This window comes from Anarrhichthys ocellatus, unplaced genomic scaffold (genome assembly GCF_004355925.1).
Source record: "Anarrhichthys ocellatus isolate YVR2014 unplaced genomic scaffold, GSC_Weel_1.0 scaffold5, whole genome shotgun sequence".
Taxonomy (NCBI): Eukaryota; Metazoa; Chordata; class Actinopteri; order Perciformes; family Anarhichadidae; genus Anarrhichthys; species Anarrhichthys ocellatus.
Window position 1 is genome coordinate 11,130,178 of NW_022280035.1, and position 18,122 is coordinate 11,148,299.

An 18,122-nucleotide genomic window follows, 5' to 3' on the forward strand; every position below is an offset into this window, starting at 1 on the left:
CTGTTACTGTTTGGTGTTAAATTTAAAAAGAATATATATATATTATTTATTAGTAGATATGTGAGTGCAGTACATGGAAGTACTTTATATCTGTGTGATGAATGTTCCCTCCATCCCCAGCAGAGAGCAGGAGAGGGCTGCCGAAGGGGTCAGGCTGCCGATGCTGGAAACCAGGCTTCACTGTCGGGCCCCTTAGCTGGACGACGCCCGAGCAATCTGGCTCAGCTAGCAGAGGATGATCTTTGAACTCTGTTGCCATCTGTCTCCTCGGTCAAGAGGACAGCAGCTAACGCCGCAGCTGTGGAGACAAGAAGACTTGTCTACTGTCTGTTAATGCCAGGCTGAACCCTCACCTGGTTCAGTGATGATTTCTGGAGGATACTTAAGGAACCTGAAGGAACATATGAAGGAATTATGGGCTGCAACTATAACATGACTTTGCACCTGTTTTTAGAGGGCCATTCAGTGGGAGGTGACTAACCTTGGCCACCTCGAACGTACATGAACAGCACCCAGTGAGATGTTTCTGGGTTCAGAGTAAAAAAACTTAAAGGACACTCAGCGCTTTTTGAGAGTTTGTACACCATACTCTTCTCTTTTTCAAAGGGCAAGGGGAATATGTTTTAAGACATATCCATTCCTAATTGGGGCGGTCACTGGAGTTACGCGTGTGCCTGAATGTATCTTTATGCAAAGATGGGTGAATGTGTTTGAGTGCATGAGAGTGTGCAAGTAGTGGCCGTGGCACCTCTTGTGTCCTCTGGTAAATTTCCTTGATCAAGTTTTGTTTTCCTGATTCCCCGTTGTGAAGACTAGTACAATTTGTCATTCCCCTGCTGACAACTGAGTTTGCTGTTTGTGTCGACAAGAATGGAAAAGGCAGAACACTTGATGTGAAAAAGCCGCGAGGACTTTGCTCACTTGAATTTCAAATGAAAGTGAAGAACTTTCTTTCTTGCCACAGTGTTGGGAGCCCCTGTGCGCTCTCTCATTCTGTTTGACCGGCCCTTGTTTGATCTGGACAAAAAAAAGGTGTGAGGGAGCCCCCTGGAGGTTCTCTGCAAGTATGACGTCACTTCTGAATACTTCAGCTCTTTGGGCAACTCCAGAGGAGTTGCGAGATACAGTAGGCGCGTTCAAAGGGACTGCTGTGCTGACCCCAAAGTGTTGCATGCAACATCTCCTTGGTGGTTGACTTTCTTTACAGGCCGAAGAGTGCTTGTGGTTTGGGGGCACATGTCCTTAAATGTGCATTGGTTTAAAATAATACGAATCATTTTATTAGTCCACTGTTGTCATGTCATGGCTGTGCACCATTTCTATAATAGCTTTTAGCTTTTGCCCTCATGGACTAAATACTGTACAGTGCATACCATAAAGGCAATCATACATTTCCACTTGTAAGATGAAGTAACGGCCCAGATATGCCAAGCAGTGTTACCGTTTCAGTTGGTTAAAATGAAGGGTGATATGTTGCTTGATCAACAGAGTGATGCTGATGAATCTGCATGCTCCCTCTTCCTCAGACAACAGTGCCAAAAAAGCAGCTCACCACTCAAACGTTTCACGCTCTTACTAATTTCAGTTTGCCACAACTTACAAAACAATCATAGATATTTGTGTTACTATCTTGATGTTTAATATCTAAGTGACAAAAAGAGGAGAGAGGAGTAGATGGAGACGGCTGTCCTGTCAATATCAGGTCAGTTCTGCTCTGTGGTCAGTAGAGGTCCCCACATGCTTTCACTTTCAGTTTAGTTAGATCATACAGCTGCACCAAAGATCTATAGGCCTCATATTTCAGTGCTCACAATGAAGCTAAAGCTGCTCAATAATCTGTCCGAAACACCATTAATTACACGAAATAAACTGAGATGTGAGTGGAGCCATCTCACAGAATCCATCTGCAGTTGATGTGAACTGGTGTGTTTTCATGGGAACGACTGATCAGACAGTGTTTCTTTAATACAAAATAATACCACTACAGAGAACCAAAAGCAAGGACATAAAACCAGGAGAGGGTTGGTTAATGCCATGTACGACTGACTAGAAACTGTTGTATAATATCAAATAAAAAGTGTCTTTTTGAAACTGTGCAGTGTTTTGTTTTTCTCTACTTAATCTGTTGATTAAAATAGATGTACATTTAATGTCTACAGAGACTTATCTCTGCTGTATAGAGGATTTTTTTTTAATACTGTAAGTTCTATGTAACCCCTCATGACGACTAATGCTGTCATCCTTTTACATTATCACAGTGTGCTCATTTCTTATGAATTTAATTAATAATGCAACTTCAGCATTATTTTTTGCTGTAGACCCAATGGAAGTCCTCAGACTCCACTTTTCGGGAGCCTCTGAAGAAGACAAAGGCAAAGCCCTTTGCTTGCTGTGGCATCCCCCCTCGCCGAAAGTTCAAACAGGATTAAAAACAAAGAGAAGAAACCCCTGGATGAGCAGACATCTGGTTGGCTGGCCTTTGAATAAAGCCCCATTCTGGGCAGTAAAGCAGGGCCGATCGTAACACGGCTGTGATATATGGAGGCTGGGGACGGAGGGGGTGGGGGGAGGGGTATAAACTTTCACAAGGGTGCAAAATCAAAGGGAGTTCCTGTCACCACTGAGGGGGTCTCAGCAACAGGGGTCCCATTCACAGGGAATTCCTCTCCAGTGCCCTCTGTTGCATCTGTTGACTCAATCTTCCCCATTGAGAGAAAGAAAACACTAATTAAAAGCCACATGACTGTGAACTTGATTGCAGCAGGCGAGACAAACAGCCCCATCAATAGATTGAGTATTTACTTTGAGGTGTGAAAAATCTTTGAACAGCCCTCCATGTTAGGGCTTCTTTATGAGCGTCTTCCTTCGCGCCAACAACACAATGAGCAGCATTTGTATTCTGAAAGCAATCAAATTATCATTTCAATAAAATGTTGGATCTTAAGGAGCTCCGGGGCATTAGACATTCACACTGAATGAGCTAAGAGGGTTAAAACCATTGTCTCTCACAGTCGATCCTAGATATTTACTTCACAATCAGTTGCCAAGATGTAAGAAAATAACATTATTAGAAGCAGGGAAATTGTTTCAGCAAGGACAATGTTTATTCAAATTTACATGCGGCCATAACCTCAATAAAATTGTTAATGATATTTGTACATAATTTACAAAGAATTGAAACATTTAAAATGTTTGCTGATCTGGAGCAACGGTGCTTCACATGACTGCTTAGACAAGATAAATCTGTAGATCAAAGACTTACATTTCAAAAAAGATCCTTAAAGCTGACAAATGAGGGTGTTTTGGAATAAATCTAATTAACAGCAACCCTTAGCTGTATGTACTAAGGCATACATTTATTTTGAACATAATATGGACAACATATTAAGATAAACCTTGCGGGATTTCTCTCAATTCTGTTACATCCTTCTCAAAATATTTACAAAATGAATGCTGAAAATGTTTTGATTTTTCACATCAGTTGAAATTGTATGACTTTAAAATTCATTTGAATCTTAAATTGTTAAAGGCATAACATTTGTTTTGTTTCAGGGGGAATCTGGTTGTGTGGCATTACACGGAATTCAGCAAAACTCTCACAATATCACTGAAAAGGGCTTCAAGTATTCTTGAAAGGTGCCTCAACCAGCACACAATTACTTGGATTAAAACTGGTCTTCAAATGTATTTTTTATTGTACTACTTGAAGTCAAAAGTAGGGCTTTGAGAAGAGGAGATTTCTGGGCAGCTTGATGCTCACCCTTGAGTGCAAACCTATGGCAGTAAGTGTAAGTCACACAGTCTGTTCATTGTTGATTATTATTTTTGAATGATGGATCGCAGAGATTACTCTCTCTTAATATTGGTGAGCAGAGGGTCCGTGCTCTGTGAAGGCTGCCCAGACCGGCTCTTCCTGGTCTGGTGGGTCTTGACGTGTTTGGAGAGGTGGTCACTCCTCATGAACCTCTTGCCGCATTGCTGGCACCCAAAGCGCTTCTCTCCGGTGTGTGTGCGGAGGTGCCGCTGTAGCTCGTCTGAACGGGTGAAGCTTTTACCACAAAAGAGCCAGTTGCAGATGAAGGGCCTCTCCCCGGCATGCCAGCGCAGATGTGCCTTGAGGTGAGAGGTCTTCTTGTACACTTTGCCACACTCTGGAATGTGGCAGATGTGCAGTCTCTTCTTTCCGAACTCTAACCCCCCACCATTCGCCTGACAGTTGGGGCATTTGCAGCGGCGGCAGCGGCGTGTGGAGCTCAGCAGACCCTTGGAGGTGCCTTGGAGAAGAGCAGCTATCTGGGGCTGGTGGCCCAAAACCAGCTGTCTGCCTAGGGAGAAGGGATGGTTGGTGGTGGGGGCGTTGGTTTGGGGTAGGCTCCACCACTGCTGTCCTTCGTCCACATGGCCTCCAGCCAGGTGGTGCCTGGCTGAGGAGTTCTGGATGAAGCTGGGGAAGTTTTGTCCCATACTGTTGTGCTGAGGATAATAGGGGCCGGTGGCCTGCGACTGCGAAGACAGCACTTTGACAGGGGAGAGTTCGAAGGAGTAAGAGGGAGGTTCAGCTGGAGGGGTGAGAGGCAGCTCATGGTGGTGGTGATGATGGGGGTGATGATGATGATGGTGACCCAGACCAGGCTGCATGTGTCCCGGGAACTGCACCTTAGGCACTGTGAAGGTCATCTGGTGTGTGCTGAGGGCTGTGCTGGGCGCAATGTCGTTGCTCCAGAGCTGGAACATTCCTGATGTGGAGCTGACGGTGCTTTCGTAGGGGAACTGGGAGCCTTCGGAGCCCATAGCGCCTCCAACCTGCCAGGCCTGGCTACAGGTGGTGGCCAGGAAGGAGAGGGCGTTGGGTGCTCCCTCTGGAGACGAGCTGGGCGTCCGGTCCTGAGTGGTGATACACAAAACATACATCATAAGTCACTTATTGGACAACTAAAAGTTTTAAATCTACATTCCTTTTAATAATAATTTTAAAAAATGACATTATATAAAAATATAATGTAAAATATATGTAACCCAAAGAGTTTAAAATGTACCTTTGTCTTGATATTGTTTATTCTAACTTGCCTCTTTTTCTATTATCTGTTATGTTTTTTTAAAAGACTTAAACAAGTATGATTATGTTCACACAGTTTTAAGCACGTAAAGCATATTCATTCATTACGCACAAGTTGCGGAGTTTTCACTGCCAGAAAAGCAGATAAATACACTCCACGTGCAATGCGTCAGAAAGATAAATATACAACAAACCTGTAAAAAGGTGTGTAAAAAGTTGTCAGTCCTTTGTATCGCCAGCGCAGCCATCTGTCCTCGCGCTCCTCCACGCACCTGCAACACGAACTGCGCCGAGAGGCGAAGACGTACAAAGTCTCAACTGCAGCTCGGAGCGCAGAAGAAAAGAGATGCTCACATTCGGGTCTCGGATGACTGAGACACTTTGGCAGAGTACACTGGGAAATCCCGCGTCATTCAAATGTCCCTCAGTCCACTACGTCAATACTTCTAGTGTGGTAGCGGTCCAGATCATTTAGTGTTGAAGCAGCCGAGGATGACCGTCCGAAGTTAGAAGCAGAGTGGCGCGCAGTAAATCCTTGCGATCATCTCAAAGGCGCCTGAGCTGCATCTTCTCTTTATAGAGAGAAAAGATCCTCTCAACGGGGTCTCCAATATGATGCAGGAGAGCGAGTCAATAGAGAGGCGACGTGTGGGAGGAAACATTCGGGTCTCGGATGGTTGTTAGGTGAAGGGGTGGGCTTCTCATAATTTCACTCAATTTCAACCAAATGCTGACCCCAAGAGCTGACTCCTCCTCCAATTGTTCTGAAAAAAAAAAAGATGTTTCCTGTAATATCTACATTTGAGAGTATCTACCTCTTTGGACATCTCGTGCCATTTCATCCGACTTCTTTAAGTTTCAAATAAACCCACACAACTTTATGATTTGAGAAACATTTCAAAGTGTTCACAATTAGTGTTTCAGCAAATTTCAACTTCTACATTTAGGGCCGCATTTTGCACAAGAACAAAATGCTTAGTCTGTTAAAAGATCTAAGATTAATATAGCCAGCTTAGTCAAAAATATTTTTCACTCTGGGGGTATTTGCATACTGCTTCAACTCTGCTGTGGGATTTCAAGTGAAGACAGTAAATACAGGGATTTTATATTTTTGGCAAATCAGTGATGCAGTTTTGAATTACAAAAGGTGGCCAAACTATATGATATCAAGTCAACAAATAATGAATTTATACTTACAGAAAAGTAGATTTCCTTGTTGTCATACATTTTGCATGATTTAATGCAACAAAGTATGGACACTTTAGGTCAGAGAGATTGATTTTTTTTTAAATGAAATTTCTGCTAAAAATCCATCACACATGCACTTCAAGTCAAATTTTACAATGTGAAGCTATAAAGTTAATGTGCATAATTCTTCTTAAGTGATGTTTTAGTAGATGAGCATAAAACCTTTTTTGTACAGTGGTGAATAAATACTCTAGACTGTAGTTTGGAGGGAATTTATTTCATTGTTTGATTGTTCGTTTCCTCCAGATGACACAAATCCTTTGTTTCTTAATGCTGCAGCAGGCAGCTCTCCGTCCCGGCATGGCGTGAGGCTCACTCACACTATGAAGACAGTAACAGTATTTTCCCTCACAAAGCTAATTGATAAATCTCAATCAAAGCCTCGGAGTTCTCACCAGTGGGTGACATGTCAAATAGGCTGCCCTGTGTGACATTCTCACATTTCAGAGTTCAAGTAGAGGCCGCTTCAGATCTGCTCCATTAAATGCAGATTGAGGCTTAATCTCATTCTGTAAGTCTGCTCACCATTACAATGTTAAGAGTTTAAATCCAGGCTGGGAACCTGTTTCTCATGTAAATGCCTAGTTCCTCACTTATCTACTGCTCCCACTTTCTGGATTCCTCTGTGATCCTTAAACAAACATACCTCAAGCAGGAGCCAGCTAAAATTAGAAATAAATTAACGAATACTTTATAATAAAATTTGAACAGAAATGAAACAGTTCCTGTATTCCACTTGGTTGTAATTGTTAGAATTTACAGCTTTAAAAAAAAACAACATATCAAGGCAGTAAAGATAATCACTAAACTGTAGCATTGGGTTTAGACCTTTCTGAAGTTATTGGTATGAAAGCAGAGCAGACAGAGTGCAACTTCATTGTGTCCTTGACAGAGACACCTCAGCTTGAAACAAAAGATTTCTCCAGACTCACAATGACGTGCAGACTTCAGCTGCAGCGTACTAATAGATCCCACAGATTGTGTTTATTTTAGGTGAGGGCAAAGCAGAGTAAATGTGTTGGAATTAAAACATGACAATAACATTTATCCATACAAATAACTGCAGGATGTTCAACTAAAATAATTAGCCCATTAGATTAAGCAAAAGCAAGAGATGCCTCTTGGTAAATTATAATTGTCCAAATGTTCTAATGCTTCTGACTTGATATACAAATGTAACAAAAATCATTTCAGAAAGGTTGAACATATGCAGGCCCATACTGCAGTGAAAATAAGTTGAAATATATAAAATGCATTGCTTTTGTAGGATTAATATGTGCGATGTAACTCCAACAGCATTGAGCTAAATAGTCTAATTAATAATTAAAGTGAACATTTAGGATGAAAGAAAGCAGTAGTAAAGGAAAAGAGAGTGGAGGACTTGGAAATAGGAGTGTGTCTTGGAGGCAGAGGTATACTGTTATGTCTCTGGTTTATTACGGAGCAGAAGTTGTTAATTACCCTGATTCTTATTTCCTGTCCCCTCTCCCCCACACCACCCCACCCCCACTGTACTGCCTCCCAGATGAGTGGCTTTGAAGTGCAAAGTACCCTCTCCTCACTTTGAACTGTGAAAACAATGCTCATGTGGTGGTGCTTACCTTCCCCATGTTACCTCATTTAAATAGACCTGGATACGGCTTCCACAGTTTTCAAGGGAAAACTCATTCCAGAGAAAGAGGTCCCTGTGTTCATTAAACAGCTGGTGAGATTGCTGGTAATCAGGTCCGCTCCGTCATACATTGCATGGCTGCTCCGACTGGGTGGCTATACCAGCGGATTCAACTTCAAAACGAACGCAGGCTAAATCCCAACAAGGCGATGCAGACGCTCTCCAGCACCGATTTCTAAACAGAAAATACATCCAAGAAAAACAGAACACACGTTAAAACTCAACAGGGCTTTTAGTCATCGTGTAATGACCTGAAATCTCTTGATCCTGGAGAGTTTTTAGTCCTTTTGCTCATTGTAAAAGACAAATGGTGCTGTTTTTGTTGCAGACAAAATCTTACTCTTAAACTCAGAACGTAGAATATGCAAGTGGCTACTCAAGCTGTTTTTATCATGCCTGCGGGGCAGTTTAAAAGTCTCAGATCACTGAATTGTCCCAGCTGTCTTGACCATCTGCACTCGAATAGGGCAGCCACAGAGGAGAGCGGCTTTTGTACTGGTGGCCATGTCAAAAAGGCAATTTTACAGCATGGTGCTGACTCAATGGCTCTCATGTGACAAATGTGGCCTAATGGACGAGACAGACAGCATGTAAAACACTGCTGCTAACTGTAGTGCTTCCCTCTTTAACCATTCAAATCCAAGACAGGACAAGATGGGGTGTGATTACCATGACACTTAGCTTCATTGGGATGAGGAGCAACACCAACAGCTGGACTTTACAGTGCTACAATCTGATACCTCATTCAGGAGTCTCTTTCCTGTTTCCTATTGAGTTCGAAGTGTACGGGTCTGTTTATGAGTGTTTGAGAGGGAGTGGCAGAGGGGTTGCTGTTTAGAATCAGGCATATTGATAAGGTTTACCTCATCTTATGCGTCTAGCTCGGTGGTGCATCGGAGAATTTGCAAATCACATGGATCATGACGCGATGTTGAAACTTTTCACTTCAGTCACATTTTTTCAGTTGTGCCTCGTCATCTGTGCAGATATATGTCCTCCTCCATCAGTGAACATTGTGGAGACGGAAAACTGTAAAAGCCCACTTGCACCCGCCTTGCTTCATGTCAGCCCATTCAGAAATTTTAACTAAAACTCAACTGACCTAAAAATGACTTCTAGTATCTTTCAACAAATATTATTTGGTTAACATTGTTTGTTTCTAAGAGGGTGATGGATAAAATAAACTTATTTTGCTACTAATCACACAGGTATAATGCAATTATAAATGAGTCCTGTAAGACTACCTCAATTAAAATCAGTCAGTTATTCAAAACATATTTATTTTTTCTTGGAAAAAAACAAAATCTCCCCAAAAAACTTTGAACATAAATCAATAATTAATTGATACATTTTGGATTGTAAGCATAGTAGCTTTTCTAGTTGCTTTAAATTATTCCATTTAAGGTTTCATGTTTTTTTTAGCTTTTTTTATTTGCAAGCTAAATAAACTGGTACATTTTAACACGCTTAATCCGAATCTAACAAAAATTAAGCAACAAATCCCAGAATTGCAATGTTTTTGTGTTACTACAGGAGCATCTTGATATCGCAGCAGGATTCCGTGATGATTCCCACCCCTGTACTACAGTTTACATTGCTAGGTGTGTGAGACGTAGAAATCTACAATAATTCCCTCATCTCTTGTCCATTAGCATGTACGAAAACCCCAAAATCTCCAGTCTTGGGCAGACAGCACGCATCTCCACTTGTCAAAGAAAACTTTTATCAATACCAAGAGCACTTGAAGTTTGTTTGCATTTTGTTTTCCAGCACTCTTAACAACTTCAGAAGTCAGATCACAGGAGTATCTGATCAAAGCGCTTCGTGGTTAGTTCTGGAAACACAGGAGTGCTACGCCACGCTTTGATACTCCACATCAATATTTCAATTCAACAATCACTTGACATGCACCCATACTCCCAGAGACGAAAGACGGAAGGGGAGAGAGAGAGGAATCCAGGGAAGATGGAGGGGAAGCACATAAAAGAAATGGGTTGAAGAAATCGCTGCCTTCTTCACCTTTAGTGGCAATGCTACATCAAATTAACTGAGATGCCCTTTACACTATATATCATGTCGCCTAATCTACTTAAATCTTGAGTATGGCAGTTAAGTCAATAAGTTTGATCATGAAACAGATTTTAGCCAACAAAATGTCGTGTTGCCCGTGTCACAAAAAGAAACCACAAAACTAGCATGAATTTGTGTTTAATAGACTCACAATAAACTCACTTATATCTATATATCAGTGCTGAAGCTGAAACACTTGTCACAGACTGGAAATCTGAGCATAGGCTGTGTTTCATGTTTTATCAAAGTGAAGTCGTGCAGGAACTCTGTAGTGATAAAGATGGATACAGTCCATCTGCCAAATGTCACTTTCACAGCGCTTCATAATCATTTCATCATCTCGACAGGAAATGACAAGCTTTGAAGGTTTCATCCTATCAAATATGGCGTTTGATCTGAAAAAGAGACTTGTGGCATAAAAAGATGTGTAGTCAATCAAGAGATAATACGTGACACTAGTAAAGCCTCAAGTATGGTTTACAGCACACTGTTACAGAGAACTAAATGGAGTCACTTACTGCTAAAGGAGTAGTTCAACATTTTTGGGAGATATACTATTTTGCTTTTCTTGCCGACAGTGACATGAGGGGATTCATACCCCTATTCCAGTCTATGTTATATATATTATATGTTTATACATTTTTCAACAATGTTATCTCCATATTTGTTGTGTATGTATGTGTCTGTATTTTATTATACCTGTACATAATACTTATTTGTGTGACTGCTTAGCTTTGTTGTCTTTGTTTGGTTTTATGTCTATATTTGTATCTAGACAGATTCAAAGTCCTTACACTCTTTAACATACTTGGCTATAATAATGTTGATTGCTGTTTAATAAAACACACTGACAGTGTGTCTGTCAGTTGTCTCACATCCTATCTGAATTTCCTGTTGGTACTAAAGTATCCACTGTCACACCCTTGCTGAGCCCGATACGTTTATGTTAATACATATCCCCAACACAACATTTAAAATTAATGATAACTAATTTACCAGGAAAGAAAAGGATTGTTTATTCATAGGGTTTGCTTTGTAAACTCCCTTTAAAAGATGAATTCCCTACAATTGCCTGTCTGTACAATGCCACATAAAATGAATAATATAAAAGCAAACGCAGAGACAAAAGGAAAAAAAAAGAAACAATGGGATTATCAATCATGAAGCGTCTCCATACGCATTAAGACAAAGATGAACAGAGGTAAATAATTAGCTGGAACACTTGACAATATCATTTAGAGCCATCAATTCAATGTGGGTATTGTAGCATGCAGGGACCCCTGCCAATTGATCTTATAGCCTTGTTCAGCGGCTGTGGGAGATGGGAGCACCTGTCACAGTGATACTAACGTCTGATCTAAACTACTGTAGTCAGATGGGACTGACTCCAGAAGGAAATAGGAATAAAATCACACGAGTTATCAAAAGAATGGATTCGCTAATGTTCTGTATGCTCATGTTTAACATCACAGGAGAAAATTACTGTGCAGAATATTATTGTTGTGTGTGCACAAGGCCTAGTGGCATTAAGACAAGAAACCAAAGATAAAACGCTGTGGATCCCATTTCATAAATATTACCCATGAAGCCCCAACATGCCATCTGGGAAGAGGGACTCACATCAGTACGGTAACTGGATCTTATGGCAAGGCTCCTGCTGAAATCGGAAATTCAAAGCAGGAGCAGAGATACAAGGGCTACATGTGCAGAGGAGTGCCGCACAGCCAGAGCAGTAGATTTATTTGTAAACGTACGCTTGTGATGCCACTATCTGTTAAGCCCCTCCGTCAGCTCAGCCTGCGTAATGTGAGGGGAAGTGTCACCCTGTCACCGCTGTGCCAGGGATCAGCCTGCTGTTTGTGTGTACTGTGAGCCAAGCCAAGCTTTGAGAAGGAGGGGAGAAAATGACACAGAGGCTCTTTCATCTAATCCGTGTGGTGTAATTTGCACCTCAGTAAATTTAATTGATGACTACTGATCAAATGCTTGCCTTTGAAAATAAAATCTTTGGGATTGTTATTTTCCCCTTCAACCTGCAAAAAGAATTCTTAATGCACTTGATGAGAGGTTTCTAACTGATGGATCAGTTCTTGAGAGTTTGAACTTCGGTACAGTATATTGAGCAACTAACCACAACTTCTGCCAATATTGTGTATACTTCCTTTCATTCAATACATTAACTTTAGAACTGTACAAACTTCATCAAGCAAACTTGCATAGACTTTTCTTTCTACGGCACGCAACGGTAGCATATGCACCTAGGTTCTGTGTGTGTATGGCTTCCTCCAGAGATCCAACCTGAGCATCAATGTCATTCAGACAAATGGATAGTGACAGGCCAAGCTTATCAGTGTCAACGTCAGGCTGCTCTCCGGGACTTTGATTCCGCACTTTTCCCACAGCTGAACAGAAGGCTGTGCTTTGCAAAACAAACCAACAAACAGGGAACCTGAAGAGTGTGATGAAAGAGTAAACAACACGGCCCGGTAACATGCCCCACAACCATGACACTTCCTAAGTAGGTTACCATGGAGGGTAACCCAATTTAACACGTGTGTCTGATTGTAGTCAGAACATGCTGAGCACTTCAGGAAGTTCACACCGCCTCACGCATCACGCACGGTGAGGATGATGAAGATTGATCCGTCTCAGGACCTTGGCCTTGAAAAATCAAATGGGCCCACCACTAATGCCCTTGCACATGTACAAAGCAGTTCATTATCAAGAAAAATGATAGGGAGTCAATCTATTGATGTTGCCTAACTAATTGTAAAGCAGGGGATTCAAAAGCAGATGTTGCATTTCAAAGCAGTTGTGAGCAAGGAGACAGGTTATGATTTATGCTAAAATGCGTGGCTTCAAAGCGTCGAACGCGGCTTCTAAACAAATTGAACAAGTCAAGCGCTATTCACCCAGGACCAGGAGGGAGCCCAGCGCATGTAGATCAGAGGCGCACGGCTGCCGCTTGTAATATCACTCAGTGGAGGAGGGGTCCCACTGGGGGGAAGCAGCACAGAGAGGCTAACACTGAGCACTGCTCACACAGAGAGGAATTATGTACGAATGCAGTTGCAACACCTGCGCAGAAACTACTCCCCCCCCCTCCCTCTACCCTCCTGGAGCATCATCCACACAGGGGGAGTGGAGAGGGGTGGGCAGCACCTTGAGACTTGACATCCTTTCTGTGCATGGCACTATTATTTGGGAGGAGATTGCAGAGTTGGTGGAAGATACGGGGCCTATGTCAACATACTGATGCAATTTTAGTAAACATGGATAAATCCGGGTTACTCGTTGGGAAGATTGGTGAAAGGGGGTTTATTAAAATGTGCTTATCCCTGTTGTCTTCCAAATGAGGCAGGCTGTGTGAAATGTCTTTTGGAAACCAGATCCTGACTGACTGGACTCACCTCTGATCTTTCAGTAACATCATAGGCCAAAGTTACTGATTTGGAGAAATATAAATGAGATAATTCAAAGAGTAGAAATGATGGATTATAATCATAATTTAACATTTGATGAATTGATTTCTGTGTGTAAAATATACATTTACAAGATTGAATATAGTCATTAATGATACATCCTGTGTAAAGAATGGCAAAAAGAAGGCGTAGAGGATTGGTATATCATCCTGAATTTTACATTAGAGAAGTGTTCCTCCTTGTTGACGCTGCCATGCTTGTAAAAAGACAGACAGCACGGACTTCTCTCATAAGTCATTTTTCCGTCTGTTTTCTTCTATTTGATGCTGCCTAAATTGGGACGGGAGAAACGAATTGCTAAATTTTTAATTAACTTCATAACATCTGCACTTGTGCTTTGAGAGAGCAGCGAGATTTCCTTTTAACCTATTCCAGCACATTTGCACACCAAGGTAAATCTTGATGCTGGCACTCTTACAGAAAGGAGGAAAAAAAAGAAAAAATCAAAAATGGAAATGAACTCTCACTTGTGTGTGCAGATCAAAGAGGCAGAATTATTCAACTTTTTGCCATTGCTTGATCTTCAAAAAAGAAGAGAGGAAAAAGTAGGGGAGATCTAGATGGATGAATCAGTTTGAGTTCGTGTTCATCAGTTGTTTTATGAGCTTTCCTTTTCTCATGTGGTGTGTTTACTTGTACATCCTCCTGTCCTGTGCTGTGCTGTTTCATTGTGCAGGTAAAACAGGCATGTGCTTATGTGTTGCGTTAACTACTCTCCAAAGCATTTCTTGAAAACATTGAATTCCCTCCCCTCTCTCTCTCTCAATTCATTTTACTACGTTATTTATCAGTATTTAAGTTCTCCTGCCACTGATATTTCTCTGAAAAAAAAAAACACATTAAGAAAAGCAACCAACAGTGTGAATGCATCAAAATAACTTTGTGCATCATCATTTTGACCAGGCATTTGTGTATTGATGACTTTAACAACGTGCCAGTCACTATTCACCTTTAATACAGTAGCACTTGTATTAAATGCACCCAACGACTGTTAGATTCTGGACTCTGTTAATATTGTAAAGTGAAATGTCTTTACACTTTTCACTTTTTTTCACCTCCTCTCTTAGATATTGCTGCAATAAATTTGTGACCAATAGTTTTTGTCACCTCTCTGCTGTAAAATAAAGTGCAATGTAACTCAAGGAGAATATTATTGCTTCACTTTGCCAATGTGTAACTTGAATGTGAATTTAATCAATCACTTCTACAGATTTGATCCACTCCTCTCTCCATGTGTCACCCACATTATAACTAAATCTGATTCACGTGCTGTGTTAGAATACAGTTTGATGCCTCCCCACTAGAGAGGGCTGTTGACGAAGCAACACAAGTAACTGAAAGATACCGACTACTTTCTGTTACGGGATCATTCAGGATCACGTCCCTACAGAAGGTAAATATTTACAATTTCCATGTGAATTTTAAGGAAGGATGTGATTGCTCTATTATTTGCTTAAAGTCAGCTGAAATGTGACTTCTGCTAGTTGTGATATCTTCCCCTCTGATATTACAGTCTTTCAGGTCGGGTCAGGGGTCTATGAAATCGGAGCAGGTGAGTCCAGCCCTCCCTCATCCCCCCCCCCGGTCACAGGCATCTGCACGGGCAGCCCTGACTGATGTGGGTGATATCACAGCACACCAAAGCTCCTTTAACAAATCTCCCTTTGATACAGCACACACAATGGTGTCTCTATAGGAACTCCTTTGCCTCTGTGTGTGTGGGAGGCAGAGTCTCACACAGAAAAGAAAATGGCAGAGCAAAAAAAACAACAAAAAACGGCTGAACGAGACAAAGCTGGTCCTGGATTTAGAGGGAAATAATGTGGTGCATTTTCTTTTACCGTGTCCCCCCACAAGAGGACACTGCTTCCATATTGGATCTACTACATGCTGTAACCATTTCAGTCGCTCCTGTTTCTTTATTTCTTGTCTTCTGCATGGTTGCAAAATGTACACATGTATTGGTCGATAAGTAGACCAGGTGCACTTGCCTGATCTGTATTTAGTCTAAATAATACATTTGTATAAAACTTTGTTGAAATAAGCAGGTCAAGGTCACACTTAACTACAAATGACATGCATGATATCAAAGCATCACACTGGATAAGTCTGCAGGTTTGTTTCTTTTATGTAAAGGAAAATAAACAATGGAAATCAAGAAAGCAATAATTGATTATTAGGATTATATTATGGTATTTTTTTATACATGAAAAGAGCCATATGTAACTGAACTGTAGTAACTCTTTGGTTGACAAAATACATTTGACCTTTTCTCTTCCTGAGGTTTCTTCCTTTTTTTTCATTTATTTTTCTCTTTGATTCGATGGTAGAGAGTAAACCCTTTGAGTTGAATTTGTGATTTTTGGCTCTGGAAATATAATTGACTCAACAGAAATTTTACAGGTCTTGATGAAATCAGAGTACCTCACACTGATACAAAACTGCTCAGCAGCATTTCCTGTATATTTTTAAGGAAATCTCTTGAGTAATAAAGCTCCCACAAAACATTATTGCTCCTATCTATACTGTAAGGCCTGTCACAGTAAGAGTTTTTGTTATCCAGGTGTTTGAAAAATCATACAACTGGCAGCTCTGGCGTTTCCAGTGTTCACATTTGACTCCTTGCAGTTTGTTTGCAGAGGATGAAACTTGACCTTGCTGAACTAAATGAGCACAACGATCACACAAGGCTCAAGTTATTGAGATTTAATGTGCTTTTAATACAATGTCAAAAAGTTTGCTTGAAAAAAACCTTGCATATTTACCGACCACATTTATGTCCCGGAATGGATTTAAGCTTTATTGTCAGATTTGTGAGATTGGAGGACAGTGTCTTTTAAGCTTCACTCATCAACTAGTTCACCCTGGCAATGTGTTTCCTCTCATATATTATTTACACAAAGCATCTGTCAAAGCAAATGTTACAAAACCACAACCTTAAACTAGGACCCAAATTAATCTTGTGTAAATGATATGCATCTGGATACAGTGCTTGACATCAATGTATGCTTCCAACCAAATGTGAAATTTATTTCTAAAAGTACACAACAAAGCTTTTGAGGCCTGTTTTGGGAACATCTGGCCAGTGAGCTGACAAGCCTGTGTCATGTGTCATGTTGGACTGTCTTGCGTCCTGTCAACCCGCTGCAGAAGGACTTCTACAAAAACGTATAAAGTCTCTTCTGTTTTCTCAACAATTAAGATGAACCTGCACGTCATCGTACAACATCTCTACATCTAAACTTGACATCCAGCTGTTTAAGCTTTTCTTAATTTAATGTATTTTTGTTTGCCCTGTAAGGCGAGGCAAGTTTATTTGTATAGCACAATTCAACAACAAGGCAATTCAAAGTGCTTCACATAAAACCATTGAAAGCATCAAAACATAAGGCAAAAGAAAAGGAGATTCAAAAGCAATTAAGAACAGTCATTAAAACACTAAAAAAGCATGTGTAAGAAATAAAATACAGAAATGCAGGAAATTGATTAATATCCTTGAATCTGGTTCAAGTAAAGGCCGCAGCAAACAGAAACGTCTTCAATCTTGATTTGAAGAGCTGAGGGTCTCAGCAGACCTGCAGCTTTCTGGGACTTTGTTCCAGATATGTGGAGCAGAGAAACTGAACGCTGCTTCTCCATGTTTAGTTCTGACTCTGGGAACAGAAAGTAGACCAGTCCCAGACGACCTAAGAGGTCGGGATGGTTCAGATCAGAGATGTGTAATCATAATACATTTGACAAGACTCCAAGCAGAAAAAAAAATCTTCATTTATTAATGTTCGTGGATTTACTTCTTTTTAAGAGAAATTGAAGTCTACCTTGGCTTGCCTTGATCATGTTCATCCACATCACTACTCCGATCATATCGGTGTGATCTAGCAGGCTATGAATTTTGTTTAAATGGCCAGAAAATGTGTTGTGCTTTTATGCATCTATCAGTGTTTGCAGAGATTCTTTCTTGAGCTATTGACATGTTTAAATAAAAAAAAAATAAAAAAAATCAGTAGATCCTTAACAGTGAGGTGCATGGGGCGGGGGCAGGCTCTTGGCTTTGTCTGCCTGTTGAGTGGGGCCATCAGATAACAGCCAGGACAATGGTGCTCCATTCTGAGGGCTCTCTCAAAATGAGCAGGAAGTGGCGGTGAGTGCCGAGCGCAGGCTTCTGGTGGACTCCCTGGGGTCCGCTCAGCCCTGACGGAGCACGCCACCGCTGAATGGCTGGAGACCATGAGAGGAAATGAGAAGCTAGTGGCCACCCAGCTGGTGCCACGGGGGCCCTTTGATGCTGAATAAGTATGGATGGGTGCAAGGTTAAGGTGATGGAGAGGAAAATGAAGAATAGTGGCATAATACATTATAGAGGCTGATCTCATTGGTGTACAAGGCGTTACTGTACTTTGCAATAATATCTGAGCAGCATTCATGTTCACTGTCATCAATGATGGTATGACCTGGGACATTTTTTGTTGTTGTATCATGACGTGAGGCTCACGCGGCCTTATACAGTGGGTACGGAAAGTATTCAGACCCCTTTAAATTTTTCACTCCGTTTCATTGCAGCCATTTGCTAAAATCAAAAAAGTTCATTTTATTT

The 18,122-nt window shown here is 41.1% G+C and overlaps 2 protein-coding genes across 3 annotated transcripts in view; one reads left to right on the forward strand and one right to left on the reverse strand.

Annotated features, from left to right (window-relative positions):
* The window catches only part of arhgef25a (Rho guanine nucleotide exchange factor (GEF) 25a), a 31,053-nt gene extending 28,962 nt beyond the window's left edge, over positions 1–2,091 (forward strand). The window contains exon 16 of one of the 2 annotated variants that reach the window (XM_031844842.1): positions 121–2,091. In XM_031844842.1, the coding sequence (XP_031700702.1) occupies positions 121–246 (126 nt within the window). In that variant the 3' untranslated portion in view covers positions 247–2,091. The remainder of the gene's footprint in view (positions 1–120) is intronic. The other variant, XM_031844843.1, reaches the window with a different exon arrangement.
* Positions 2,092–3,087: 996 nt separating this feature from the next.
* On the reverse strand, positions 3,088–5,639 carry sp5l (Sp5 transcription factor-like). The gene is made up of 2 exons (XM_031844845.1): positions 5,251–5,639; positions 3,088–4,884 (listed from the first exon to the last, which is right to left on the reverse strand). Exons 1-2 carry the CDS (start codon positions 5,302–5,304, stop codon positions 3,847–3,849), a joined length of 1,092 nt encoding a protein of 363 aa, XP_031700705.1. The 5' UTR covers positions 5,305–5,639; the 3' UTR covers positions 3,088–3,846.
* Between the last annotated feature and the right edge of the window lie 12,483 nt (positions 5,640–18,122).

What these genes read in the sequence shown, in the direction of transcription:
- sp5l (XM_031844845.1), bottom strand. Translation starts at nt 5,304, where the DNA reads ATGGCTGCGCTGGCGATACAAAGGACTGACAACTTTTTACACACCTTT. An exon ending in TTTTACACACCTTTTTACAG is followed by an intron (nt 4,885 to 5,250) that starts GTTTGTTGTATA and finishes ATCACCACTCAG; the next exon opens with GACCGGACGCCCAGCTCGTC.